The sequence below is a fragment of the Chaetodon trifascialis genome, chromosome 1 (assembly GCF_039877785.1).
Source record: "Chaetodon trifascialis isolate fChaTrf1 chromosome 1, fChaTrf1.hap1, whole genome shotgun sequence".
Lineage (NCBI taxonomy): Eukaryota > Metazoa > Chordata > Actinopteri > Chaetodontiformes > Chaetodontidae > Chaetodon > Chaetodon trifascialis.
The window spans coordinates 3337861-3365550 of NC_092056.1; the positions used below are offsets into that span (position 1 = coordinate 3337861).

General features: G+C 42.9%; 3 protein-coding genes across 4 annotated transcripts; 2 read left to right on the plus strand and 1 right to left on the minus strand.

Annotated features, from left to right (window-relative positions):
• Positions 1-649: 649 nt before the first annotated feature.
• LOC139330335 (photoreceptor-specific nuclear receptor-like) lies at positions 650-6890 on the plus strand. Its single transcript, XM_070961188.1, has 8 exons — positions 650-1052; positions 1692-1842; positions 2373-2476; positions 2564-2866; positions 3720-3898; positions 4698-4938; positions 5305-5410; positions 5962-6890. The coding sequence occupies exons 1-8, from the start codon at positions 962-964 to the stop codon at positions 6092-6094; spliced, it is 1308 nt and encodes a 435-aa protein (XP_070817289.1). The 5' UTR covers positions 650-961; the 3' UTR covers positions 6095-6890.
• A 2203-nt stretch (positions 6891-9093) lies between these two features.
• Positions 9094-19514, plus strand: LOC139330895 (receptor for retinol uptake stra6-like). 2 transcript variants are annotated; one of them, XM_070962100.1, is made up of 17 exons: positions 9094-9366; positions 9780-9846; positions 12329-12414; positions 12504-12643; positions 12844-13010; positions 13447-13554; positions 14152-14219; positions 14812-14891; positions 15035-15096; positions 15189-15351; positions 15455-15530; positions 15877-16010; positions 16664-16781; positions 16866-16967; positions 17283-17446; positions 17600-17737; positions 18245-19514. In XM_070962100.1, the coding sequence occupies exons 1-17, from the start codon at positions 9266-9268 to the stop codon at positions 18511-18513; spliced, it is 2043 nt and encodes a 680-aa protein (XP_070818201.1). In that variant the 5' UTR covers positions 9094-9265; the 3' UTR covers positions 18514-19514. The 2 variants fall into 2 exon arrangements, with proteins under 2 accessions (XP_070818201.1, XP_070818190.1); XM_070962089.1 differs by having other exon boundaries at positions 9164-9366; positions 18224-19514.
• A 515-nt stretch (positions 19515-20029) lies between these two features.
• On the minus strand, positions 20030-25132 carry LOC139329031 (immunoglobulin superfamily containing leucine-rich repeat protein 2-like). The gene is made up of 2 exons (XM_070959156.1): positions 24911-25132; positions 20030-24207 (listed from the first exon to the last, which is right to left on the minus strand). Exon 2 carries the CDS (start codon positions 24196-24198, stop codon positions 22039-22041), a length of 2160 nt encoding a protein of 719 aa, XP_070815257.1. The 5' UTR covers positions 24199-24207; positions 24911-25132; the 3' UTR covers positions 20030-22038.
• Positions 25133-27690: the final 2558 nt, after the last annotated feature.

A 27690-nucleotide genomic window follows, 5' to 3' on the forward strand; every position in this document is an offset into this window, starting at 1 on the left:
TAGTGCCGGCGAAAACATCAGCCATTCAAAACCCTATTATTCCCTCTGTGACCTTTTTCTTCTGGCAGCCAGGGGGGAGCGGATGATCTCTAGTTTGTCAAAAAAGAGCGAAATGGGAGTTAATAGGCAGCTCCTCAGCAAACACTAGGGGTCATTATGAATGGGAGGCAATCACACAGATCAAATATACAGTGGGGGGGAAATGGAGCTGGATTTTGGAAGCAAAAAAAAAAAGGAGGGACAGGAGGGGAAATACAAATTGAAGAGGCTGATAAATATAATAATGTGCGCCTCATGTAATCATCCATTTAAATGCAGATACCGAAGAGGAGCGTTGACTGATGGATGGCCTCTTGGGCAGAGGAGACGCGAGGAGACGGAGCTGGATGGGGACAGGTCTAAAGTTACAGCTGGAGTTTTAGGAGTCATCACTGCTGCTGCTCTGTTTGTGTTTGCGGATGAGGATCCGAGCACCAATGTTCGGGCAATGTGACTGATTGATCCAGTAGATGAACAGTAAAGATTAAGAGGATGACAAATAAGCATGCTGCTTACACAGCGCATGGAGCTAATCCTCCCCCTCCACCCCCCCCTCGGGCTCCCTTTTGAGGAGCAGCCACCGAGGAGCACCCACAGACACTGACGGACCCCGACGGCCAAAGGGAGGACTCACAACACGCTGACGTGCAACAAGTGGGAGCTTGAGCCGATGGCCGGACCCCAGCCCATCTGCATCTCCACGCCAGAGGCTGCAGCACAGTAGAGCCTCTGCAGGGGACTCCACCTCCCATCTGGAGGCCTGACAGCTACATACTCCTGTTTGTTTCAACAAACCCAAAAGGAACTTTCTCTGTGTTAACCGCGGACGCTGTATCTGAAAAGTTTGAAACTCCAGAGCAGAGGACTAAACGTGCACAGCAAAGTTTCGTCATCACTCAGGAGACTTTTTCAATATACGACGATGGAAGATCACCTGTCGAAGATCCCCATGATGTCCTCCGCTTCCCCCACTGAGTCCTCTGGGAGCGGCGGGACTGACGACAGCAGAGGAGGTGAGTTTCAGCAGGAGCAACAGGTGCCTGAAGCCTGACGGATGGGACCCAAACTGGGCCTGTAGACTTTTAATCATCTTGATTTTTAAATGAAAAGTTTGTGTTCCTGAGATCCTGGAGTTTGACGTCCCAGATGACAAAACTGTTGTGCCTTCTGTCTTTTTAACTCAAACACCATCTGGTTAATTGAATGAAAGCTTCTGTAGCAGCATGCAGTCAAACTGAAAGCTCATGAATATGCACATAACTATAGCTCCAAGCTTGCATTTCTTAAATTCAAATATACTTAATTAAAGTAAAACAAGGCCAAAATGAATATTTATTATGCAAATGTAAGCAATGCTCCCTGAATCTATGAGAATGAATGGGTTTATTTGTATTAATATCAGTATCCCTGCATCGTTTGTGTTAGTTGTTAATCTGCTTCAAGCCATTTATTGTTTTACCTTCATAATCATCCACTAAATGAGATTTTCAGCCCCAAACAGCTGTTGCAATATTGACCTTAGTATTCTGTCAGCCTGCTGAGCTGCATGCAGACTGAGCTGACAGTACAGATGGCAGGCACGTGTGAAACAATACCAGACTACATGAATGGCACTAACCGACCTGCCCCGTGTGACCGTGTTTGACTCACAGCCAAGAGTCCAGCCCCGGGCAAAGCCCTGAGCCCGGCTCTGGTCTGCAAAGTGTGCGGAGACACCAGCAGCGGGAAACACTACGGCATCTACGCCTGCAACGGCTGCAGCGGCTTCTTCAAACGCAGCGTGAGGAGGAGGCTCATTTACAGGCAAGAGAACGCTGTCCACGACCCATTACAGCCAGTTAGTATACGAGGTGCATTGTGGGAAATTAAGGCAAAGTGTAAATATGACATGATTTTCACCATTTTATCCAAAACATTCCCATTAAATTTAGCTATCTCCAATGAAAAGCTACACATTCTGGATGATATTATGAAAAAATGAAGGGCGTGTTTTTCTTTTGTGTAGCACCACAACCAAAATTTAAAAGATCAGAAATGGTCTTGGTAGAGTCCATGTGGTCCACAGTTGTCCATGCAGATGTTCAAACATGATGATAATAATAATGATGCTAAACTTTGTATAGTGCCTTTCATGCAAGAATTGCATCTCAAAGTGTTTTATGATAAAGAAATCACATTCACCAAGTGCTTCACACACACAAAAAAAACACAAAATCAACACAAAAACAAGGAGTTTAATGTAAAACAAGATGGAGAAATTAGTGATTTCAGCTACTTTTCACCATGTATTTGCAGTGGACTCTCCCTTCAAGGTCTTGCTTGTGGGTTTACAGGTGCCAGGCCGGTACAGGCATGTGTCCAGTGGACAAAGCTCATCGTAACCAGTGCCAGGCCTGTCGGCTGAAGAAGTGCCTGCAGGCGGGCATGAATAAGGACGGTAAGTGTGGAAACCTTCGATGTGACTCAGAGATTGAAATGAGGAGCTGTGTGAGGTCAATATTAAAGGTCCTCTTCTTCGCTGCAGCGGTGCAGAACGAGCGGCAGCCCCGCAGCACAGCTCAGGTCCGTCTGGACTCCATCGACGTGGACCCCGAGAAGGAGCACCTGGCCACCACGCGAGAGCCCACCTCCTGCTCCTCATCCTCTTCCTCCTCCTCCTCTTCCTCCTCGTCAAGTGGCTCTGTCATCACATGGCCCCACATCACCTCCTCCATGTCCATTACCTCCTCCGTGGCCCCCCAGCGCTGCATCAGTCCCCAGAACAACCACCGCTTCATGGCCAGCCTCATGACAGCCGAGACCTGCGCCAAGCTGGAGCCCGAGGACGGTGAGGAGAGGGGGGTTAACGTCTGAGAGCGAGGCGGCGGGCTGCAAATTACAATCAGATCAGATCAGACAAAGGGAGCTTCAGTTTTACTGTGCAGGTTTACCGAGTGTTCGTCCACACAAACCTGTTAAAGGCCCATTTCAAGATCATGTTGCCTCCATAAATTTAGCTCAACATCTGTGGTGGAAAGTGGAAATACTGAGGAGGGACATAAAGCAGGAAGAGATCATTCAGAAAACAGGGAGAGAAAAGCTGTTCGGAGAGGCGGGATTGATCAAAATCTGTGAAGGCTTAACTCCATTTACCGGTACAGTGTGAGGTCACCGTGACAGAGACGCTGTGTCCAGGAAGGAAGAGGAATTTAATTTCAGGTAAAAAGCCCAAAAGTCTACGGCTTCACCAATGTTAGCTGGAAGCATACAGACTTTAACATGCCGACAGGGAGAATACGAACAAATTAACACCTTAAGGATGATAATAGTGGATTCCAGCGTGGGTCATGATTGCAAAATTATTGCATGTTTTATTTGTATTTATTGTTTTAGAGTGAATTTTATTGTGTTTAGTGTTTCTGAGATGATTCCACAAGACAATCATCTATGCAAAATATGATTAAAAACAAGAAATACATTCAAAATAATAATTGAATTAAAATAATTAAATAATGTACTGACTAAAACCTGTGGTAAAACTCGTTACTTGGGGGACCTTCTGGCATTAACACGCTTGCCGAAATTAGCCTATGAACATGCTACGCTAACAAAGTTAACATGACCCAACCCAAGACTTTTCCTTTATTTCATCCATTGATGACCCAGCACCCTCAATCCTGACCTGGTCTTTTCTGTTTCAGTGGACGAGAACATCGACGTGACCAGCAATGAGCCGGAGCGAGCGTCCTCGGAGTACCACATGGCGCTGTACCCGTCCAGCACCGAAAATGTGTACGAGACCTCGGCGAGGCTGCTCTTCATGTCAGTGAAGTGGGCCAAAAACCTGCCGGTGTTTTCCAACCTGCCCTTCAGAGACCAGGTGAGACTCAGCTTCGACATTCATGTCCTACATATAATGTCTGAATTACTGCATTGGAGCACAGGTTACATTTTTATTTTTTTCAGATTTTATTGATGATTTTATCTTGATAAAGTTGAAAAGTCTTGAATAGTTTCACTATGGAATCTATGGAATCCCAGTCCGATATATTTTATTAAGTTATTCAAAGATGTAGGAAAAGAAGGGGAAAAGAAAAGAAAAATACATTTTGGTGGCTAATTTTCATTAGTTTTAGTACAATTACAGTTATTCAACAGTCATTCACATCATCATTTAGTTTAATATGTTGAGAAAAATGTAATACATATCATCGAAGTAATTGTTTTCAGAGTTTTATTTAGTTTATTAATTTATTGTTAAATTTTTGCCCTAAAAATAAATGCTGTCAGTTTTCTTTGATTAAATTAACTCTGGCTGTACAAAGACAAAAATGAGAAATTACACAAAAGATCAAATATAAACTCAAAAAAAACCAAAACATAATTATGAGTTAAAAATTCTGAATTCTGTTTTTTGTCCACAAAATAAAAATAGGTCATAATTGTGAAATATTTTACTACTGCGGGATAATTTTGTGATGTTTGTGCTGACTTTGATTTTCTAAATTATATTGTAGAATTTATCAACAAATTATTGTTTTGGCAGAGTTGGGCTTCCATATTTTTTTGTAACTACATTGATTAAAGCTGCAGACAGGGTTTATTGTTCATAGTTCAGTGTTCGTTGTTTATTTTACAGTTTTATTTTACGGCTTTGTTTTCCGTCGTTGTCCCTCCAGGTGATCCTGCTGGAGGAGGCGTGGAGCGAGCTCTTCCTCCTCTGTGCCATCCAGTGGTCTCTGCCGCTGGACAGCTGCCCGCTGCTCTCTCTGCCCGACCTCTGCCCCGGCATGCAGGGAAAAACCAGCTACACCAGCCTGGACCTGCGCCTCCTGCAGGAGGTCTTCAGCCGCTTCAAGGCTCTCGCCGTCGACCCCACGGAGTTCGCCTGCCTCAAGGCCATCGTGCTCTTCAAGCCAGGTGAGGCCAGCAGGCTTGTGGTCAATTACAGTCTTCTGGACAAATTATTTTCAACCCATTTCATACTTTGGCATTGCAGGGTGTGATCAGTGTAATATTGCTGCTTAAAACACTTTATTTAGGTAATGCAGCTAAAGACAAGAGACAAAAATGACAAATTCTCAGAACCAGGAGATAGAAAATATGCAAAAAAAAAAAAAACAACAACCTCCAACTCCAGTAAAGAGACTAAATATAAGGTTCAAGAAAATTAATAGAACATTTCAGATTAAAATTCTTCAGATGTGAATATGAATGAGTGAAATGATGAGAGACACCAGCTCATATATTCATGTGACTCACATCAGTGTCTGCTCTCCTCCACAGAGACTCGTGGGCTGAAAGACCCAGAACAGGTGGAGAACCTGCAGGATCAGTCCCAGGTGATGCTGGGACAACACATCCGCTCACACTACCCCAGTCAACCCGCCAGGTAACGCCCACAGACGCCGACACCATTCAGTGTTTTGGATCAGCATTTATCAAAGTAAATTATGTATTTTTTTTACTGCGTTCTGCCAGTTTAAAGTCGAAGTTTGGGAACAAAATCATGAAGTGCACCTTTAATTTAGTTTAAATTAACTGTAGAGGCCCTTTAAAATTCTGTTTCAGATCACTGAAACCGTCAGTGTATCTTCTGGTGATTTGACTCAGGATTGTTTTCTATTGGCCAGTTATTCAGAAAAAGCATTAAAAAGTTATAAAATTAAAATGTTGCATTCAAGGACTTCAGACTTCACTGTTTGTTTTGACAGATTTGAGACTCATCTCTCAAATGACTCACAGTCCTGACTTGGGCTTAAGGTGCCTCACAGGCACCCGTAGCTCTTTTCAAAACATGTTTTAGTGTTAAAAGGTGGATTTTTTCCCTTCAGTTGAATCTTGACCTCTCACATCCTTGTTGCAACAGCTTTTTTTTTATATGTGCTCTATTTCCTGTTTCTTTCAGAAGTTGATTTTGTTTTGTTTCTTGTTTATTTTCAGGTTTGGAAAGCTGCTTCTTCTTCTTCCCTCTCTGCGTTTTGTGAATTCGGAGCGGATCGAGCTGCTGTTCTTCCACAGGACCATCGGAAACACGCCCATGGAGAAACTGCTGTGCGACATGTTCAAAAACTAAAAGCCCACATCCCCCAGAAACCCGTGCAGCCAGTCATCAGTAATCTCCAGGTTTGGAGGACGATGTCTGACCGATATTTGCTTTGTACTTCTGTGCACATATCAGAGATTCTGCGTGCTGTTATTTTTTTAAAGGCCACTTTATTGTTCATTTGTTGTTTCCACATCAGGTCGTCCTGAAAATGAAAATGCAATTCACTTCTTATCATCATGCTTGCTGTCTATTTATGTCATATTTAGACTCTGGTCACATTTCATCCTCTAGCATTTCATTATTGTGTTTTTCGTGACAATGCAGATCTTTATTTGTTTGGTGATAGATGGACTGTGTATCCACGCTGACATCAGTGTGACTGTTACATTCATGTTGTCATGCCTTGATGAAGTAAAAATTGCTTGAAAACTTTGGTTCTGTTTTTATAAGAGTATCACACTTCACATCAGACGATGCAGAGCTCAGACTGAATTTATATTTATGAATAAGGAATAATTGTATACAGTATATATTGTGTGTCAGCCGCAGCATGTAGACAAGTCTGCTGAAGCCTGGACTTCCTGTAATGAAGACATGTAATCAAACAGCGCCCCCTTCTGTTTGCTTTAACACACAAACAGTCAACACTCTCTCTCTCACACACACACACACACACACACACACACACCCTCAACATAACCTCAACACAGTGTCTTAAGCATAAAATCTAGGTGATAGTAGAGTTCTTCAGTTTCAGTTGTTATTAAAAACACAGCCAGTTTGGAGGCAGATAATTTATTCTTAGGTTTTCCAATTACTGCATGAATGGAAGAAAACATATTGAGTTAAGGGCCTGTTAAAGCTTTTCTTGGATCCTAACAAGAGTCCTGTGTTTGTTTGTGTTTTGCGAGGCTCTGTGGTCGTCTCGCTCAGAAAAGCCTTTTTCTCTCCCTCTGACATCCTGTTTTCATCTGAACCCTGAACGCAGCATTTGTTCGCCCTTGCCCTCACAGTTCTGTGAGCTCTGCAGGAATCAGCTGTGAAGGGTCCAACTGATCAAATGGATCACATCAGATACAGACGGGGCTTTAAATAAGAAACAGCTGGTTCGAGTTTTACAGACATCTGTTTTGTAATGGTGGTCTATGGGGAAAATGCTTTTTAGTGTGCAGTACCACAAGTGTCCACCGGGGGAAAAACTGGAACGCATTCATGGTCTCTTGTCTTCTTTGTGATCCACTGAGTTGAAACTGGAGAGAAATGTGGATCATTTTACAGCACAAAACAGGAAGTAGCCAATAAACCTTTCCGTTTATGATAATTCTTCATGGTCATCATCTCATGTTTTATGTAAAAGTACCAGATATTATCATGACTGCGACACTTCTTTGGACGGCTGTACGTTGACAGTTTTACTGTATTATGGAAATACAGTGTTTGAGACTCACATCACTTTGAAATGAGAAGAGAAAGCAGATGGTTGCAGCTGCAGCGAGTGTTGCTGTAATTCAACCAAATGTCAGATTGATAAGAGACGTCACTCAGTCTCACTTTCGCTTCTGGTTCAAACACATCAGAGGAGCAGAACTGGAAACACCAAACACTTCTTCTAGTTTCACAAGTCGGTGCTGCGACTGAAATAGAATAAGAGAAGCTTTATTGTTATAAGCCTTAAATTAAGCTTTGACTCAGGAGTTTGAGGTAAGAACAGCATCCAGCACGTCTGCTTTTACAGCACTGGTGGTGTTTTCATGTTGAAACGGCAGCAGCTGAGCATTGTGGGTCCACGCGCCGTCAGAAAATCCTGGGATCAGATCAGCTGGCCCTCGGCGGCCTCTGTCATATGAGCCAGCTCACAGATCCAGATTAGGAAACTCAGAGGACTGTAAAGTGTTCTTTCTGATGCACAGCTGAACAGCAGAAGCTTTTCATGCACCATGAGTCCATCTTCAAGCGGCAGTTTGCTGTTTGATCTGTGTTTGTCCTCTCGTTTGGAGAGTTTGGAGAGATCCTGAACGGAGGCTTTCGCTCACGTGTCAAACAACACTCAACGTTCCCATTTTGGCCTTTCCTAAGCTCTTTTCACACAAAGGTTTCGCCTGTTCAAATGGGAGATTTTCATCTTATTATGAGATTAGTCTCTTGAGTAACAGGCAGAGCGAGGCAGACAGGTTAACGCACGTTTCAGCGCAAAACTGATATCGACTAATCTGAGCATGAAATCACACAGAGAGCTTTTATTTAACATGAATACAGCAAACATTCAAATGCATCAGGCATCATAACTGTTATCACACGCATGAGAGACTGTTTGTACTTTTGATTTGAGGGAAAGGAGCACGAACAAGTCACATTTTAGATGACAGTCTTCATGGCATTCAAGCACAAAAACTTCTTTGTTGGGTCTCAATCAAGATAAAACTATTTCATTTAAAACTGCAACTGACGATAATTTTCCTTTTTGATGAGTCTGCTGATTATTTAGATGAATTTGACTGATTGTTCAGTTTGTAAAACCTCTGAAAAGCCGTCACAGTTAGCTCGAGCTGTCACAATGCGCCACAACTACAACAATAAATCAATAATTAAAATAATGACAAAAATAGCTTGCAATTAATTTTCCGTCAATCCACTCATCAGTTAATTGGGTAAAATATTCACTTCACTCGTAAAAACTGTCAGGTAATTTAATCCATAACAAAACACCAGATTTTTTAAGATCTTCGTATGTTCTGTTAGGAAAATCTCATCTAAATCTAACTAAAGCTGTAAAAGTGCAATATTTCCCTCTGAAATGAGAAGAAAATACTCAAGTAAAGTACTTTAATAAACGTACTTAGTTTCTTTCTATCACTGAAGCCAGTTTCACGTGATTAACGGCCGCATGAGGAGCAGCAGAGGTCACTTTAGGTCAGTTTCTTCCTCCCCTTCTCCTCTTGCTCAGGGTAACGTTGAACTCTCTCCCTCCTCTTGCTCCCCTCTGTGCAGCGTTAATCTGCTGTGGTTCAGCTCTCCGTTGGGCTGGAATGTGCCTGAGCGTTTGGGCCAAACTGTCCCGACACGTTACAGCAGCAGCAGCAGCAGCAGCAGCAGCAGCAGCAGATCACTGAGCCGGGTTACCCGAGCGGAGGACGATCTGGAGGCCTCTGGATCTTTAATCGTCCTGCTTCACCCGTTTGACTCGACTGAGCGGCCGCGATGAATAACACCAAGGTCGAATTTGAGCCTTTTGAATATTCCTACTATGATTATTCAGACTGGTACTCGAACAACGCAGAGCCAACCAAACCACCCAAAGAGTGAGTGTGAAACCCCTCTGAAGGTGCTTTAATGGTCCAGAACTGAAGGTGTATGATGGCAAATCGTTAAATGGTGATTCCATGTATGGGAATTAACATAGCTGGCGACTTCATGATTTTAGGTCCGTTTACTTATCAGCCTGCTAGATACTTTCACTTATTTACCTGGTAAATAATTAAACGTAACCTTGAAATCTGGATTAATCCTATAACGAACTAATCAAATGGTATTAATTCACTTATCTGACAGTCATCATCAGTCACACAACTCATAAAATTGTGGTAAAATGTGTGCAGATTAGCATTTTTTGTGTTTTACAGTATATAGCAAAATTTATTTTGACAAGAATTCAGCTTTTTTAAAAATCAAATGTGGTTTTTGTGTGTGTGTGTGTGTGTGTGTGTATTTTTAGAGTTATTTTACCATGTGACCCCACAGTGGACGATAAGCTCTTCCACATATGCATGCTGTCGATATCTGTAAGTATGCTCCGGCGACAAAAGTGACTGAACATGTGAAAAGTAAAGGCACGTTGTGTGGAGTGCTGACGTCTTGTGACCATTTGGAAGCAAGTTGTGTTTCTTCATGGCAATGGATATCTATGAGAGACAAGAAGACGTAGTGGGATAAACTGTATAAAACTCTATGGTAGTAAACAGATACAGATTTTAATAATAGCCAAGTCGGGCCAGCTGCATCTGAATGTCGGCACTCTTGACCATGTTGTGGCATCAGAGCACCAGAGGTGAGACGGCTCAGGCCCAAACTTGGCTCAGTAAATATAATTACCGAGAGCACAAGCTGAATCATCTTACCAGCAGCACTCAGGTGCCGCTTTTATATAATAGTTCAAGTCACGTTGAAGCAGTCGTTGGCGGTGAAACATGTCTGTCAATATTTGCTGAGTCACAGTTCAGACAGAACGGTGGACGTGTTATAAGATGCTGTTTAACTGCTGTGGTTGTTACTTGCAGCTAAGTGTTGAACTGAATCCAACTGCTGGTGACAGAATAGGTTGTTTACAGACGACGTCATGTCACCCTTTTGTTGTGGCGCAAACTGCAGATGGAGGGCAGGAAGTGATTTTCGCATCTTTTATGGTTGCAACAAATCTTTCAGTTGAGTTGAAAATGGCTCCTCTTCATAATGTACGAGTCACGTCCAACATACCTTTCTCTCGTGATTTCATCTGAGCGAGTGAGAACTTTCCTCCGTCTTGTCCACTGCAGTTTTCACTTCCTGCCCTCCATCTGAATTTAACATCATGTGACTGCAAACAACTTATACAATAACAGTCATAAACAGTTCTGGGTTCCAGATTCTAAATAAATATGAATATATAATAATACTTCAGGCAGAGCATGTAGGCCAGCGCGTCACAGTCTCGGTTTTGTTCTGAAGTTTTTTCTTACGAATGCATCAGATGTCTTTGCTTCAGGGAGCGGTTCACTTTAATGATGTCTGCCATCATTTTGTCTGAACCCAACTACAGGAGAATTCCACTTTACGTCTGTTAACCCCCCACACTGTCCACACACTGGACACGGACTGATTTTCCTGTTCAGTCAATAATGTGGAATAAAGCGTGACGGCTGTGCAGCTGATCAGCAATAACAAGGCTCTCTTCAGAAGGTAGATTCTCTGTAAAATGAGCTTCTTCATTTGAGGCGCTGTCAGTCGTGATCCATCCGAGTGCATCTACAAAGCTGCTTTGCTTTGTTTTTCCAAGTTGAATTTTCTTTAATGAGATACTGTAGCTGGCAAGCACTGAGGAGCATTTACTGAAAACAGACAAAATCAAATCGCATTCCGCTTCGACTGGAAAAGTTCAGTTTTTGTGCCAGTAAGACTCCCAGCGAGCAACATTTGGCTCTCAAAACGTTCTGGGAAGATTATTTCTTTGTTCCCGAGATGTTAGAAGGGCAAGTTATTACTGACGTTAAACAAATGTAATTGTTACGTTTCCAGAACGTTCTGGGAAGATTAGATGAATATTCACAACAGTTTAAATGAACGTTCCCTCTTAATGTTCTCTGGATGTTAAAACAGGAAGGTAACACTATGATTGTTAAGTTCCCTGAACGTTTAGTTGAACATTTCACCTTAACTTTCACTAGTTTTTCACAAACATGAGGCTACATTCTTTCTCTGAAGGTCAGCTGAATGAGCCTTATGCTACAAACGTCCTTGATTCATAGAAAGTTTAAAGCGTGTGGTCAGCAGAGCTGCAGCAGCTTGTTCTTCATGGTACGTCGTCGCTGCCTTCACATCCACCCTGTTAACATTGAAATGCAGCATCCAAATCCCAACTAAAGTACACCCACGCTGCAGTGCTTCACTGCTTCCTCCACCCTGTCTATGGAACATTAGACTGCCTGGCAAACAGGTGCTGAATAGCCGGGACTATAAGTACTGAGAGGACTGATTGGCTAATTGAGATCAGGTGATGATAAAACTGGCGGGAAACTGAACAATGACAGGAAGTAACACTTACAGGATTGCATAAAGGAAAGTCATTACAAAATAAAACAGGAAATGCAGTTAACTAGAGTCCATGCACATTTTCATACAGCCAAGCTAGCGTTTCCCCTTATTTCCTGTATTCATGCTATGCTAAGCTAACTGGCTGCTGGCTGTAGCTTCTTATAGCTTCTACTTTCAGAGGGAAACTCCAAACCTTAAAATGTTTATATTAAATGTAAATGTTTACATAAGTTGGTTTAAAACAAGCAGAACCTTATTTGCATGAAACTAAGTGATGACACACACGTCTGGATGAGAATGACAAAATAAAACATTTAACTCAAGCTTTCAGCGTCAGAGCTTTAAACCACTTTGGGGGGAAACATTCAGCTGATGTTCCAATGCGTTTTATTCCAATATGTACCATGCTAAAATATACAGTTATAATCCTAATGTGTGCATCGTCTGAAGCCTGATGAATTTCATCCTTTCTTCTAGCTGGTGATCATGTTAATCCTGGCAGTTCTCACCAGGAAGAACAAATTCTGCCAAGGATTCACAAGAGGATCCTCCAGCATCTTCAGGTGAATTTGGAACGTCTAGAAAAACGGGTAGATAAATGAGACTTAAGGCTGCAGGTATGTTCTCTAAAAGCTCCTGTTTGATCTCACAGTCCAGCCAACTTCCTGGACCAGACTCAGAAAAAAGGCCTGGTCATCGCTGTTTTTGGACTGGTGTTCAGTAAGCTGGCAGTGCTGGTGATCGCCCCGGACCCTCTGCCTTTCTCCAAAGACACGCCGGCAGACATTAAAGGTGGACATTTGCGTATTAAATTCATGTAGTGATGAAATTAAGTGATTTAAAGTATCTTGAATACATGTCAGTAAGAGTTTGGTGAAAAACATCCTTTATGGAAAACACATCACGGCTAATGGAGCAAAAGCTAGCTTGGATATTACCTTTGACCTCAGCTCCATCCATGTGATGCTTTCTTTTAATGCTTTCTTTCTCAGAGTACATGAAGATAATCGCCATCTTCTACTATCCTGTCCTGTATTATCCTCTGTTGGTCTGCGGCACTCTGCAGCACAAGGCCGGTTACGTATTCGGGACGCTGCTGTCCTTCACTCACTTTGGGGTCCTGGTGTGGCAGAAGTTCGACTGTCCAAAGACGCCGGAGGTGAGACACCTGCAGCATGTTAGCATTGTTAGCAAACAGTTGCCTATTTACACATCCAGAGCAACACACTTGGAGCCCCGTTTCCAGTACTCCAATAGTCCATTGTTGTCCTTTTTGCTCTGTTTTGGTCGCCACCGGTGAGAAGAAATCCGGCTTTTTAGCTGCTACAAAATGCTCCAACAGCACTGACTCTGAGACTAAAACCAAAACAGAGAGCTGATAGATGCTAAAACGCTCCAAACAGGAAGTGCTTGGTAAAAAGCTCCCACTTTCACAGGCAGCAACTCGATTTGTTATAAAATATTATGTAAATGCTGATTACTGCACGTTTGAAACAAAATGTCATTCACCTCATATTCAAATCACGGTCAGATAAAACTACAACTGATGGATTGATCCTTTAAAGGTTGCATTTTTCCCGTTTTCCTCCCTGCAGATCTATAAGTACTACGCTCTGCTTGCAAGTCTGCCTCAGCTGGCCTGCCTTGCGTATCTGTGTGTCCAGTTTCCTTTGCTGTTTGTTAAAGGACCAAAGACTGACGAGGTGGGAAAAGTCAGATTACAGACATCCACGTCCAAGCCAGACGAAATTACACTTTGTCCTCTGATGAAACATTTTTTCTGCCTTATGATTTATGTGTAGAAAGAAACGTGAATCTCAACTATGTGAAACATATAACCATGATTACTGTAAGCAGCTTGTGCAGAACAGAGTGGGTTTAACTCGGCGTCCTTGAGCAGATTATGACGATGGAGGTGATATTTTTTTCCCTTTCAAACATATTAATACAACAGAGTTTTTGTTTTAACAGCAGGTTTAATCCATCTGCGGTTTTTCACTAATGACCAAGAAGAGAAATTCTTCTCTTAAATCAACAGGAAAACCAGCTTTTAGCACCAGCTTTTATTTAACCTTCAGATTTTTCTTGTATTTTTTTGTACTTATTCTTGTTAAAAACTAACGTGATGATGTTTTTAACCCAGCATTGACTGAAGCTGAGAGGAATCTGCAGTGTCAAGACCTCAGATTACACAGAATATAACAGATAATGTTTTTGTCACTCTAAAATGAGGTTGAACCCCTAAATAATGAAAGAAATTAGACTTATAAGAACATTGAGTCTGAATGTTCTGCCTGCAGGACCTCGACAGCAGCTACTACAGCGACTATGTGAAGTTACTTCTAAAGAAGAGGCCCTCCACAGCCAGGTGAACGGAGAGGATTTCATGTCTTTCCCCCCTTCGTCTTCTGTTTTTACCACAAAACTTTATTTATACACACGTCAAACAGAGCATGTAACATAACAGCCAGTTTTATTTTATATAGTATAACATATAATCCTTCACCTCTCACTGATTTGTACATTTTTTTTGATGAACATAAACTGTTTTATATGAACAAATATTTTCTTCACCTTAACAAAAATCACAGAGATTTTGAGTTATTGATGAATAAGAAACACTCATTTGATGGAGGTCGCAATATGTTTTTATTGAACTACACAAAAAACCTGAATTCTTATAATAGATGTAAAGGTATTCTGCTTTTTGTACTATACTTGAGAGCAGTATTGATGTACTACAAGTTGAGTATTTCTATTTTTCTGCTTTCCTTCTTCAACATTTCAGGATGAAGTTTCCTTCTCTATCCACTACATTTATCTTAAATATGCAGATTCGGAGTTTACTGTAAAAAGGAGAAAAGCACTGCTGTGGATTAAAGAGCAATAAAATTATCTAAAGAGCATTCGTACTGTTTGAGTCTAATATGATTCGTTCTCTATGTTTTTATATGTTACAGCTCTTCATCTACAGACAAACCAACCTTGGCAGAGAGAATCCTGGAGGTGCCTAAGAGTTATATTTATATCCCAGAAAAAGGTTTGTGCACTCGTTCAAGGACAGATGTTTATATTTCATTAAGCAGACATTTTGTTTTTATGTCACACTGAGTGGAAAACTGATCATCTAAATGTTTTGGTCCTAAAGTTAAAGCGTCCATTAAGACTTATTTTGTCTTTCAGTGTTTCGTTTTCCGCTGAAGTTGGCTGTGTCAGCATTCGTCGCCTTTGTGACCATATATCATGTAAGTCTTCAGACCGTCGTCACGACCTTTCACCTCTTAAATCACACAGAATCTGCTCACCGCTGTAGATACATCATGCGTTCCCCTTTCAGACAGCGCTGCTGTTGGTCGTCCTGGTGGTTCCCACCCTGCACATCGTTCGTGCTGGGATAGATGAAAACATCGCCTTCCTGTTACTGGGGTTTGGCATCGTCCTGTCAGACGACAGGATGGAGGTTGTCCAAATTGTGACCTTCTACACGTGGTTGCTGGAGGGTATGTGGGGCTACTTTTTGGCCTTTTAAAAAAAATCTGGTAGTGTGTTGTTATAAAATGAATGGCTAATTTTGTTTTTCTTATCCACCATGTTGTTTGTTAGTGTGCTACCTTTGTGCGATGACCCTGACGTGTTTGGTCAGTCTCGTCATGCTCATGAGGTCCATGGTTCTTCACAGGTAAGTGCAGAAGGCACTCTTGAAATATTATCACCTTATGAAGTCGATATGGTGGTCTGTCAGCAAACAGTTGCCTGTTGACATCCCGTAGACGCAGAGCAACACGAGCGTTCGTTTAGCTTTTAGCTCTGCTTTGGTCTCTGCCAACTGTTGAGAGACATCTGCCACATGGTCGCAGAATTTTAAGCTCTGTGATTGGACGTTTGCCCATGCAGTGCTCTCTGGGAAGTAGCCTCACGTTTTCTGCCACCTGATGTGGACTCCTCTCTGTTGCTTTGTGCTTTAGATTTGGTTCCCAGGCCTTCCCGTCTGAGATTAATGTACCGCTGGTTTTAACGTGTTTCAGGTCAAACCTAAAAGGACTGTATAAGGGAGACATTTACAGCATTTATAACAGCCAGAAGACCATCCGTCCATCGAAACCTGGCATCGTCTGTTGGATGGGATTGACGGGATACCAGGCTGCCGTCGTCTCCCTCGGTAAAGATCAGCTATAAAGCAAAAGTTTCATTAGAGGTTGGTGGGATAGGCTACGTCACGCAGTTGGCTGTAATAAACAGGGAAGAAGAAGTGGGAGTCACAATAAACCTCATAGAAGAAGAAGAAGAAGAACCAGTCGCTTTGTCCATCAATGAGAGACGAATGGAGAGAGGTCTTCAGGAGTTCCTTACAAATGGGTCTTCTTCTTCTTCTTCTTCTTCTTCTTCTTCTTCTTCTTCTTCTTCTTCTTCTTCTTCTATTAACTCCGGTTAAAAGACAAACCCTGCTAAGAATACGTTGATGGAAATGGGCTGATGTTGATTATTTTGACTCAATCCCAAATACACCAACCTGCTGCTGGAAATACCCGTCATACGAACACTAACTGTATATTAATCCTCCAGTAAAAATAGACCCCAACAAACACCTTTCTTACTGCTGTTAGAATAACGTTTGTGCCCTGGTGTTTTAGGAGATGAATCTCCCTTTTACACTATAATTGTGATCCATTTTTAAAGTTTATATTATTGGGGAAAAAATGGACTTTGTGCAAGTAGAAATATAGATGATTACCAGCCTTATTCTTTAATTAATGCAGGACCCGACGAGTGAACTGAGTTAAAAATGGCTTTTTTCTGACTGCGTTTTGGCAGCAATGGCTATTCAGACCGTGGTGTTCTTCATCTGCTTCTTGTTCCTGGTCTTTCTGATCATCATTCCTGTTTTTCACGGTCGTAACATCATCGTCTTTGAGGTCGCGGGGAAGGCGTGGTGAGTCAGCAACCTTTCCTTTCGCTCTCTGTCATTTTATGTTCATTGAAACTGAGATTACTTTCCATCTTTGTGACGTCTCAGGCCGGCCTGGGTCACTCTGCTGCTGGTCACTGTGCTTCAACACGTCACTGCTAAGTTTGCTTTCATCAAAAAGGAAGCTGGAACGAGAGACTTGAACAACAGGTACGTGAAGCTGGTGTGGTTCTTCTTGGGGTTTTTGGGATTAAATTGTCAATGCAAAATGTTTCACTGTTTCGTACTTGTGATTGGTTTTTATCATATTAAGTTATTATATTCAGTATATATTAATCAATAGGATCTCCAGACCACAAGAGAAGCCGCAGGAACCTGACTTTTAGTCCAAAAACACTTCCCATAATGCAACTTGAAATCTCCTTTTATTAGACCCTCCCTGTCTGTAAATACCGTTTTTTGGGCCCTTGTCCTTGGACCTAACCATTGTCAGCATCTCAATAAATATTTCATGGTGATTTCTAGAGAGAGTCTGTTTCTCCTGACGTACCTGCTGTTCCTGATCAACACCGTGTTGGGTCTGATAGTCGCAATATGGAGAATGGTGATAACAGCTTTGTACAACATCGTTCATCTCGGCCGTATTGACATCAGTCTGCTGCACCGTACTGCAGAGTCCTACGACCCAGGTATATTATTTTATGGTTTCTAACAGCTTTTGGACAACAGTGGTATAGCAGGTATAGAGACAATACTTAGAAAGTGTGTAGGTAGGGACTATTTTCTGGGCCCTGATCTCAGCCTGACTGCAGTCATGCTCTGTGACCTTTGGCCTCATCCAGCCTACAGATACTACACCCACTCCCTGAAGGTGGAGGTCAGCCAGTCGCACCCGGTGATGAAGGCCTTCTGTGGGCTGCTGCTGGACTTGATGGTCGAGGGTGGAAGAGCTGGACAGAAAATAAGAGACGCAGAGGAAGGTAGAGCAAGATCCTGTTGATTACTTATGAATCTCTGCACGTCCTTACAGCCAGTTACATTTCTGACCTCCACGTTCTCCACACTCTTCATTTGTGTGAGGCACTTTATGCTTTAAAAACTGCTTTATAACCAAAGCTGAATAAGTAAGTAAGCAATACATGCTGTATCTACTTTCACTCTTTAGTCACTCCGCCATCATTAGACCAATGCTAGCATTGCTAAAAACAGTTGACTTGAAGAGTTTGAACATGAATTACTGCTTTGAAGAACAATGAAACAGTGGAAATTCTTCTTCTTCTGCTGGATTTTAATGGGTTTCCCAGCTGACGAGGTCTTTTTCTAATCCCTCGACTCTTCAAACTGTTTAGAAAACACGAAAATCACTGCAGATTTCAAACCAGGGCACGCAAACACCAATATAGTGACATGCTTTATATTCATGGTCCGTCCAACCCTCAGTGTGGCGTCTCATTCTGCCCTGACAGCCTGCTCCTCCATGCTTTCAGGGATTCAGGAGAACAGGCCAAGCAAGGCGACCACCCGCCGCAGGATTCGCTGTCGCTGGCAGCTGCTGTACACGCTGGTCAACAACCCGTCCCTGCTGGGCTCCAGGAAGCACTTCCAGACCCTGCAGACTTCTGAGAGCGTCCTGAACGGGACCCCCAACCACGGCTCCAAGAAAGGCAGCAAGAAGGACGCCGACAAGCCAGCAGCTGAGCCCGTCCCTTCCACTGAGACCCCAACGAACCAGGATAAAACTGAGCCTGATCCCTAATCTGCGTGGTGTGGTTGTCAATATGCTCCAAACAATATTGTATTTAGCAACTATTATTATTATTACAACAAGTCATTAATGAAGGTCAAATCAGGTACATGGTGACAAACTCAAAGCCAGCAGCATGCTTCTCCACTAACATCCCAATAAAACAGCTTCAGATTTCTCTCTGCGACAAAGTGGTGCAGGCTTTAGAGTTTGTCTTGACCTGTTATTGATGTATTCGTCCTTCACTGCCGATTGGTCCTGCAGGGCTGGATGACCCACAAGGACTCCAACAACAATTGTTTCACGTGTGAATAAAAGACTTACCTAAAACAAAAGCTGGCCTGAAGCTAACAGGAGCATCAGCTCCAAATGAGGCTCTGGCTGTATGAACGACAATGCAGTTTCTGTCAAACTGTCATTGTGTTTTGCTTGCGCAGAGCTATTGAGGCCTTTCAGTGGTTGCATATTGACGAGCACAAAGTGCAGCGACAGTTCTGATCAATGGCGGCATCAGAAACAGGATAGGGAGGCAATAAGAGGTTGTAGTCCACCGGACTTAAATCCAGTGTTTGAGAGGGCTTACAAGATCATGAAGGCAGAAATTTATCAACCACCAAGGCAATTTCTCATTTAATGTAAAGAAAAAAAAAATCTCCAAAACTGGAGTCACAAGAATTTCGTACAAGATCAACACCATGCTCCACTGTGACCTTTGGGTTTATGCTCCTCATTACAGTGTAATATCTGAATGTTATTTGTTAGACGTTTGTGTGTGCAGCAGTTTCTACTTCAATTTCAGCTAATTATTATAGCATGAATCACATGAGGGGATACTGAGGTTAATCATACAGCATACATGCAGTCACACTTCATATTTTCACATCGGATTATAGTTTTATGTTACACAAAATATTGAATGCTATTTTAATGGATGAACAAATGAACTGCTTTCCTCACATTTGAAGTGACTGCTGAATAAAGATTAAGAGCTCCAATAAAATAAAGTGTATAAACACATCAAAATGTACAAAGTGTGAAGTATTTCTGAGTCCCTTCATTGTCCGACTAATCTGACTCAATGGTACCATAATTTGATATATTTATTAATAAATCTATTAACCCCATTTTGTTATCATCCTACTAATTTTCAGTTAATTGCTTCATTATTTGACTTAGTTTTCACTCATTGAATTTTTAATCCAATCAGAAAAAAATAATTAATTGAACCACCAGAAAGGCTTTTTTGGTCCTCCGTATATTTGCTGTTATTCTGTAATGGAAACTGGACAAATGGCAAATGACAGAGTTGACTTATAAAACACCAACAAAATCATTATGTTTCATTTTTGGGTCGAATTGAAAGTATTGAAAGCGTTACGATAAAATGCCTTGCTATGTTTTTAATGGGTCTCACATGTTGGATGGGCGTGATGTGGAAATAAAAAACAAAACTATTAAAGTCACTAAACTAATTGTTTTGAATGCTGGTCCAGAGGCAGACAGATGAGCGATCACTCAGTTTTCCTGTGTCAAAACCTTTATTGAGGCACATGGGATTAAGAGTTAGTGAGGATATTGAAACACTTTGGTAAAAACATACAGCTTCCTTTATCACAGAGGTATAAAACAGAAAAAAGACAACAGCAGCAAACACAGACGTTATTCTTTAAGTCAGGAATATTAAGACAACATACTGCGACTCACAACAACAGGCAGCATGCAGCTCGTCTAAACACTCCGGGAAACACACCAGGATGGACACATGACCCAGATACAACGAGGCAACAACGTCACGCACACACTCAGCGGTGGATACTGCTGAAATAAGTTACCCACGTTTTACCAGTGAGACGGAGAGCTTATTAAAAACAGCCAGTTTTATTCAACATTCAACAGTTATCTTCAGAGGAAATGTGAGGACGGAGAGCTCACAGCTGCAGCGCACGGCGGCTTCTTCCTCTTTGAAACGACACAGTTTTTCTAAACATTTAAGAGACGTTTGAGTTTCTGTATTTAAAAGCTACCGCACTCCTAAAAACCACAGCACAGATTTACTGGAGGTACTTGAAAGCAGCACATTTCTTTTTTTAGTTACAGTTAGCCCATTTACTAACGCAGACATCCAGTTCACGTTGTTCCTAATATCTTTGCAAACATGTCACATGTAACACGAGCTTTGCTAAATTTGGTCTTTTTATGTTGTCGTGGTGTGTTTACGTCTTGTTTTCACTCACTAGCTGTTTATCAGGAACACGTTAAATAAACATGCTCTAAATTAATAGACGGAGGCAATAATTAAGTTTGAAATTATAATCGGTTTGATAAGGTTGGTTGTTTCATGGCAGGGACTTTTTTCTGAGCTGCTGAAAACTACTAACTTGGACATGATGAAAAAATGTTATTATAAAGATTTCAGGTCCAATTTTCTGTTCATTTCAGGATTTTATTTCAGTCACGAGGAACATTTTGGCAGTTTGTGGTTCTTGTGGTTAAAGTGGCAACAACATTTGGTCCCAGCTACTTTTGCTAAAATAATTTGCTAAAGCATGATTGGCATCTCACTGCACAAGAAGCACAAATCAACAAATAAGCCTTCATGTTTATGACTGTATAAATCTGCCAAAGAGCTCATATTTCCCTTATTTACTGTTTCTCTCTACGTCAAGTGGGATATTTCTTAACAATATTACTAAAATTTGGTATAATGTTGGATCATGGACCAAAGAACAAATCCAGATCCAGGACTTTTTTTTTTTTTTACTGCACTTACTTAAATAAAAGAAAAATGTCTGCTTTGTGTGTCCCATGCTTGTCTTTGGGGCGGATCTGAATCTAGATGCACATTTTAAAGCAAACTTTTTAGAGCCAAGTAGCTGACTGACGCTGCTCACCCCAGTTTCCAGTCTTTGTGCTAAGCTAACCTGCTGCTGGTCTGGACTTCCTGCTGGTCTTTACCGGACAGACATGAGATCGGCATTGATAAGCGCGCTTCCCTAAATGTCTCCTCGCGCTCTGAGGAGGCCTCTGGCTGAAACGCATCATCAGTGATATCCGAATAAAATATGAAGCTGAGCAGACGATGAACGCTTTGACGGTGAGCTGCCTTTTTCTACTTTGATAAGTCATTTATGATTTTGAGGTTGAGCCCAGGCTGACTCTATTTTTCCTTTCAGCGTGTACAAGCTGCATATTTTAAAAGGGGGAAAACAAGCTGTGATATTTCCAGTGTGGTAACGAGGTTAACGTTAAGGCCTAAACCAGGCCTCGATCAGCTGTCTGGAAAACATGCGCTGATCGTCGATCAAGCCTGCCAGCTGGTGGCCTGTCTGCTCACTGAAGGTTGGGTGTGGTCTGAATGAAGGGGATGGATTTTGAGTCTTGCCAGATCAGCGTGGGAAAAAGCAATATTTATGTGCTGCCTTTTCAAGGCTTCAGAGAACCTAAACTTTGGCACGAACTTTAAAAACTCCTGCTTTTTACCTTTAAACCAAATGCAAAAGAAAAATGTAAATGGCGTGATGCAGACACAGTCAATAATTACTGGTTGGGATACTTGTAGTTGCTTGTAATATTCACTGCTTCAGCTCCTAAAGGTAACCTATCGCTATACTCAGATCCCACCTCACAGTTGTCTAAATTCGTCCTGCACTGAGACAGACTGAAGGACTCCGTCATGATGCTTTCTTCTGTATCCGCCTCCTTCTCTCCGTCCCCGCTGTCCGACTCCCCCTCCTCCTCGTCCAGCTGGCTGCCGTTGATCTTCCTCTGAGACTCGGTGTGCGGCGCGTGGATGTTGAAGTTGGTGGCGAGGTCCCTCTCCACGTGGTACTGGTCTTTGGCCTTCAGGATCAGCTTGTAGGTCTTGCTGCGGTATTTGTACACCAGGTGGAAGCACGTCGCGCCGAGCAGAGGCACGGTGGACACGGTGAGGAGGCAGATGCTGACGGAGATGATGATGAGGAGGTTCGGTACCCTCCTCCTGGTGGTGAACAGCACCTGGACCTCACAGTCCTCGCCTCTGTAGGTCAGGCACAGGGAGTAATTGGTGCCAGGCCGTAAACCGCTGAACAGATATGTGTTGACGCCCTCTTTGATCCTCGACCACTGCACTGCTGAGTGTTTGCGGTCAGCAGTGATGCACAGATACAAGCCGTTTAAATGGGCTTTCTCGGAAACGTCTGACGGGCCGTGGTGCTCTTCGCTGTCAGCCTGGAGGCTCTCAGATGAGGCGGTGGTGGCGGCGGAGGCCCGGTTGGTGCTCTTGTCTCTGGGTATGAGAAGAGGATTGAGGCGTACCGTCGCTTCCGTCTCTGACACCCCTAAAGCAATGACGCCAAAGTCAAACGTGTACTGCTTGATATCATCCAGGCTCCCGTTAAAGACGTGGCTGGAGATGTACCTCGTATTTGCCGTCAAGCCACATTTACTGGCACGTGATGGATGGCTCGTTGGCTCCTCAGAAGACTTCGAGTTGATCTCCGCTGTGGGCGGGAAAGTGGGTACGACGTTCATGAAGTCCTTTCTCTTTACATCAGAGAGACGCACAGAATCAAACACAGATCTTTTACCTGTTGTTTGGTGTATTGATGGGTCTGTTTGAGTGTAAGTAGGCGTTGTGGTCATTTGCTTTTCGGGCGTTGGTTTCGACGGAGCCACCACCGTCACCGACACTGAATCCTCAGCTCTTCCAAATTCATTGGTGGCCGAGCAGCTGTAGTTGCCGCCATCGTCTTTCATGATGTGTGGAATGATCAGAGTGCCGTTGTTGAAGACTTTGACGGGATTATTGGACAGCAGGGAGACCTCACTCGAATCTTCAGAGTCATCCTCAGTGAATGACAAAGCCACCTCTCGCCTCTGCCTTTGGCTGTGAATGCTCCACATGACCAGCGGCTTTGGGTTTCCAGTGAATTCACAAGTCAAGACCAGCGCACTGCCCTCATAGACAGTTGAGTTATGAGCATTTGGCTCAGCTTGTATTGTGACATTTGTGCTCGTGCACTTTGACTCGGGCAATTTTCCAATCATTTCCCCTTTAAGTTTCTCTGGAGCTTCACAAGTGATCAGATTCTGCTCTGGGATTGTGATGGTGGTCGTTGTAATCCAGTCTCTGAGCCAGTCGAGGGAGCAGTTGCATGCAAAGGGATTTTTGTAGATCTGCAAGTGGGACAAAGACACCAAACCGTCAAACGTCCCTTCAGCGACGGTTACGAATTTGTTGTTGTTGAGTCGGAGGGACCTCAGGTCTTTGAGGTTGGAGAAGGCGTCCCTCGGCAGGTGGACCATCTCGTTGTGGTTCATCTTCAGCAGCTGCAGGCCTGTGAGGTTCTGCAGATCCTCCCAAGGAAAGTCTACGAGTCGGTTGTGGCTGATGTCAAAGTTACGCAGGTGAACCAAAGGCGCGAGGGTCCCGTGCATGATGGAGACGATCTCGTTGTGGGCCATCCACAGCGACGTCACCCGGGTGACATTGTCGAAGCTGCCCAGTGGTATCAAACTGATCTTGTTGGCAGAGAGACTCACGGTTGTAACATTAGGAGGCAAACCATCCGGGACATCAGTTAAGTCTTTGTAGGAGCATTCAGCAAAGTAGCGGGCGTATTTATCCGAGCAGGTGCAGAGCTCAGGGCATCCGAGTCCGGCGGTGAAGACTGTGGAGATCCACAACGTCAAGTAGAGGATGTCTGCAGCCGCCATTTTCTGCTCCTGTAAAGCAGTTCACAGTTCAATCAGCAAATTAAACTTGATTTGTTTGGCACATTTAATGCAAAAAAAGACTAAAAGACAAAATGCCACTCAAACAAAATGAGGCTAAACTTACGCTGCAAGGACAAAAGTGTGAAACTGTGCTGACTGTAAAGCCTTCTGAGGCAAATTCAGTTACATGAATTAAACTGACTGCCAGCAGCTCAGCCTCACACTGATCCCTCTGCTGCTTCTTATTCTCTGACACTTCAAACTGTGAGTTTACATGTATTTCTGTGAGACAGGAGAGCGCAGGAGGCCCTGCGGTGTCTGGGAAAACAAACAGAAAGCAAAAACTGCTGCACAACAAATCCTACAGCTCGATGTTTGCCTTGAAGCTCTGGAGGGGAGAAACTGACATTAGCCGGAGTTGCATGCGGAGAGGAGACAGTCGCTCTGTTGAGTCACTGGCAGAAGCTTCTGGTTTCAAACTACGCAGCAGCCTCCGGATCTCTGTCCTTGGTGCTGAAAGGCAGCCGCGCGCCTGCTGTTTGTTTACCATGCAAACCGCTGGAAGACCCTCCTCTGTCTGTCTGCCTGCGAGACAAACACCGCGACTGTCGGTGTAATCTGACCCTGCAAGAGCAAAGTTCACGCCTGCAGAAAGCCCCGACGCAGGGTCACACATGAAACATGGATGAGCGGAGAAAAGGAGATCCCTCACCTGCTCCTCAGCAGCCAAACACTGTTGAATTCCCGCAGAGAAATCCGAAGGCGTCCGTCGGTGTTTACAGTCCAAGCACAGCAGGATTTATTCCGCCGTCAAGTTTGGAGATGAAGTCCGTGTGTCCGCCTCTTCATGCTGAAAACACGCGTGTCCGCTGCGGCGCCTGAATATATGTCATCCTGAGTTATCTCCCCCTCCTCTCCTCCTCCTCCTCCTCCTCCCCCCCTCCTCACCGCTCTGGACAGAACAGCATCGACGGATCCAAAAACGATTTTAAAGGGGAAACGACATCCAACATGACCGCCGCTGTTTACCGCACTGTGAGGGCTGATTGGCTCTTTGTATACTTTATAATAAAAATAGACTACTAATACCATCAATACTAATGCGACTTCTGATTATAATCTGTCTTTATAGATCCAATTTTAAACCCACAAAGTCACATAAAAGCAGCAGAAACAATGATTAGAAACAGTAAAATCACTAATATGAAGCTTCATAAACATCAGACCCTGTTTACAGGTTTTAGGGATGATGTGAGAAGTTGTCCTACACCTGTCTCCCGCAGGTGTAGTACAAAATTCTGGACCCTGCGCACAGTCCAACAGCTGTTCATCCAGGTGTCTTTGTGGTCTACCCAGTCCTACGCCCCTGGTGCCTCCAGAGGGAGCTGATAAATTGCCTCAAGTGATGTCACTTGAGTCAGGGGTCTCTGAGGACTTGAAGTTTGAAAACCAAAAACAATCTGTTGGTGTGGAGTTAGAAAGAGGTGAGTTTAACAGACGGCTGCAGCCCGCTCCTCATTTCTGCTCGAGGCTAGCAGCTCGTAGCATAGCAGGCCTCAATCTCAGACTGAACTGTCAGCGGTTATGTGGCATTGTGGGTAATGTAGGCACCAGGGTTTTGACAAGGAAGAGGAATGTGTGAAATTAAGACAATGTCGATTTTCTTTTAAACTTCCCATCATGAGTTCAACAGTGTTATATGAGCGCAATGCTAAATTGTTGGAGTGCTTTCTTCATAAAATTAGCCTGTGTACAAAAAATAGCCTAATTAAACCGAATTATCAATAACTAAGAAAGAAAAAGCTGAGGATAAAAGTTACTCTTTTGTGAAAAAAATTTCATTTGTCAGAGAGTCTCCACGCCGGAGGGTGAAAGCAGCACAAAAATGACCTTGTGTACATGCGTATCATATATAGTTTGACTCTCTTTTAATGCTTTACTTAATTGTACTGAAGGAAATTTAGGAAAATATCAAAAGTGCAAAACTGAAACAGTGCAGGTCTCAAAATGAGATTTTGGACACTGAGACCTTCTTCAAGTCCGGGTCTCAAGAGGCAAGAGGACTTAGCTGATACTGTGTGTGTGTGTGTGTGTGTGTGTGTGTGTGTGTGTGTGTGTGTGTGTGACATGCAGTACATCATTAGGAGCAGAGGGCAGAATGAACCCTCTGAAGAAATCTTGATTCATTTAGTTCAGATCGAATCTCATCTTCATCATCCTGCCTGAAATGCATCATTACGACATGAAGAACTGGGTTTCTTCTGCCGCTCGGTTCCTCCGTTTACCACTGAGAGACACGGAGGTGGATTCCTCTGAAGCTGCACAGTGAAATCATTTTAACTCAGAGAGGAAAAACACTTTGCATGGCAGCAGTTTGCATCCAGTTTATTTAATACTTTTTTTTAACAAACAGCAAAAGAACAACAGTCAGTCAGCCTTTGTGTTATTTTATCATTTATTATTAGAATTATTGTAATTTCCATTCAGCGTGTGAGATATGCGGTTTGAGTTTTCATTTCAGCTCAGTTGTGTCTTCTTTTTATTAACTGATAACAGGTTTAGTTGCAGTACAGCGGTTCAGCAAACTCACAAAACACAAAATATGAGTGTAACAGATTATTTTGAGAAAGGAAAGAATAAAAAACATTAAAGAGATTCAGACTAAAAAGAACAAAAATAGAAAATAGAAATAAATCACAAGGGAATAACTTCCTCAAGCCGTGTCTGTGTTATGTTTGTTAATCATGTGCACAGCAGCTGTTTTTGTGTTTGCTGCATGCACAGCAGCTCTGCGTCCACTAGGTGGCAGCAAATGACCAGTGAAATCTGAGGAGAGCCGTGAAAGTCACAGTACCAACACACCAACATGAACAGTCCTGAGGTGAGTCAGACAGTTCTCTTCTCAGAGACTCACCTGTGATCAGTGTGCTGCCACAAACAGTTTGATCCTTCATGCTGGAGCTGCAGGACAACGTGCAGCACGAGGAGTGAAGTTCTATAATGCAGATGCTCAAACTGATGTCGGGTGAGAGCTCTCATTTCCTGAGCAGATACATCTGGCATCTGAAATCAAAGGAGGAGGCATGTTTTCAATCAGCAGGATCATCAGACCTGAGCCAGGGAGGGCTGCGAGGACGGTGCAACTGCAGCGTAACCTGCTGTCTGCACGCTGTCCTCTACATAAAACTATTTCCACTGTCAGGCCAGCATTTCATTTTTTATAAAAAATGAAAATAAAACTAAAATAATTACAGGTGATTGATAAGGTATGCACACTTATCTTATTAGTATGTGTTTTCATTTACCACACATTAATAGTTTGGTCAATTAACAACAAAATTACCACCTATTTTGAGTGTTTCGTGATGATTTGCTTAAAAACTGGTTATGTTTTCTGGTTTAAAGCTTGGTAGCACGTGTGTGTAGATTTAAAAACACAGATGCACTTTTACCAAATGAAATCTGACATGATGCCTGATGGATAATATGGTT

Coding starts and splice junctions, on each gene's coding strand:
- LOC139330895 (XM_070962089.1), top strand. CDS start 9,266: ATGAATAACACCAAGGTCGAATTTGAGCCTTTTGAATATTCCTACTAT. Junction 16,011..16,663: donor GGCTGCCGTCGTCTCCCTCG/GTAAAGATCAGC, acceptor GCGTTTTGGCAG/CAATGGCTATTCAGACCGTG. Junction 17,738..18,223: donor AATAAGAGACGCAGAGGAAG/GTAGAGCAAGAT, acceptor CTGCCCTGACAG/CCTGCTCCTCCATGCTTTCA.
- LOC139329031 (XM_070959156.1), bottom strand. CDS start 24,198: ATGGCGGCTGCAGACATCCTCTACTTGACGTTGTGGATCTCCACAGTC.
- LOC139330335 (XM_070961188.1), top strand. CDS start 962: ATGGAAGATCACCTGTCGAAGATCCCCATGATGTCCTCCGCTTCCCCC. Junction 1,053..1,691: donor GACTGACGACAGCAGAGGAG/GTGAGTTTCAGC, acceptor TTTGACTCACAG/CCAAGAGTCCAGCCCCGGGC. Junction 4,939..5,304: donor CATCGTGCTCTTCAAGCCAG/GTGAGGCCAGCA, acceptor TCTCCTCCACAG/AGACTCGTGGGCTGAAAGAC.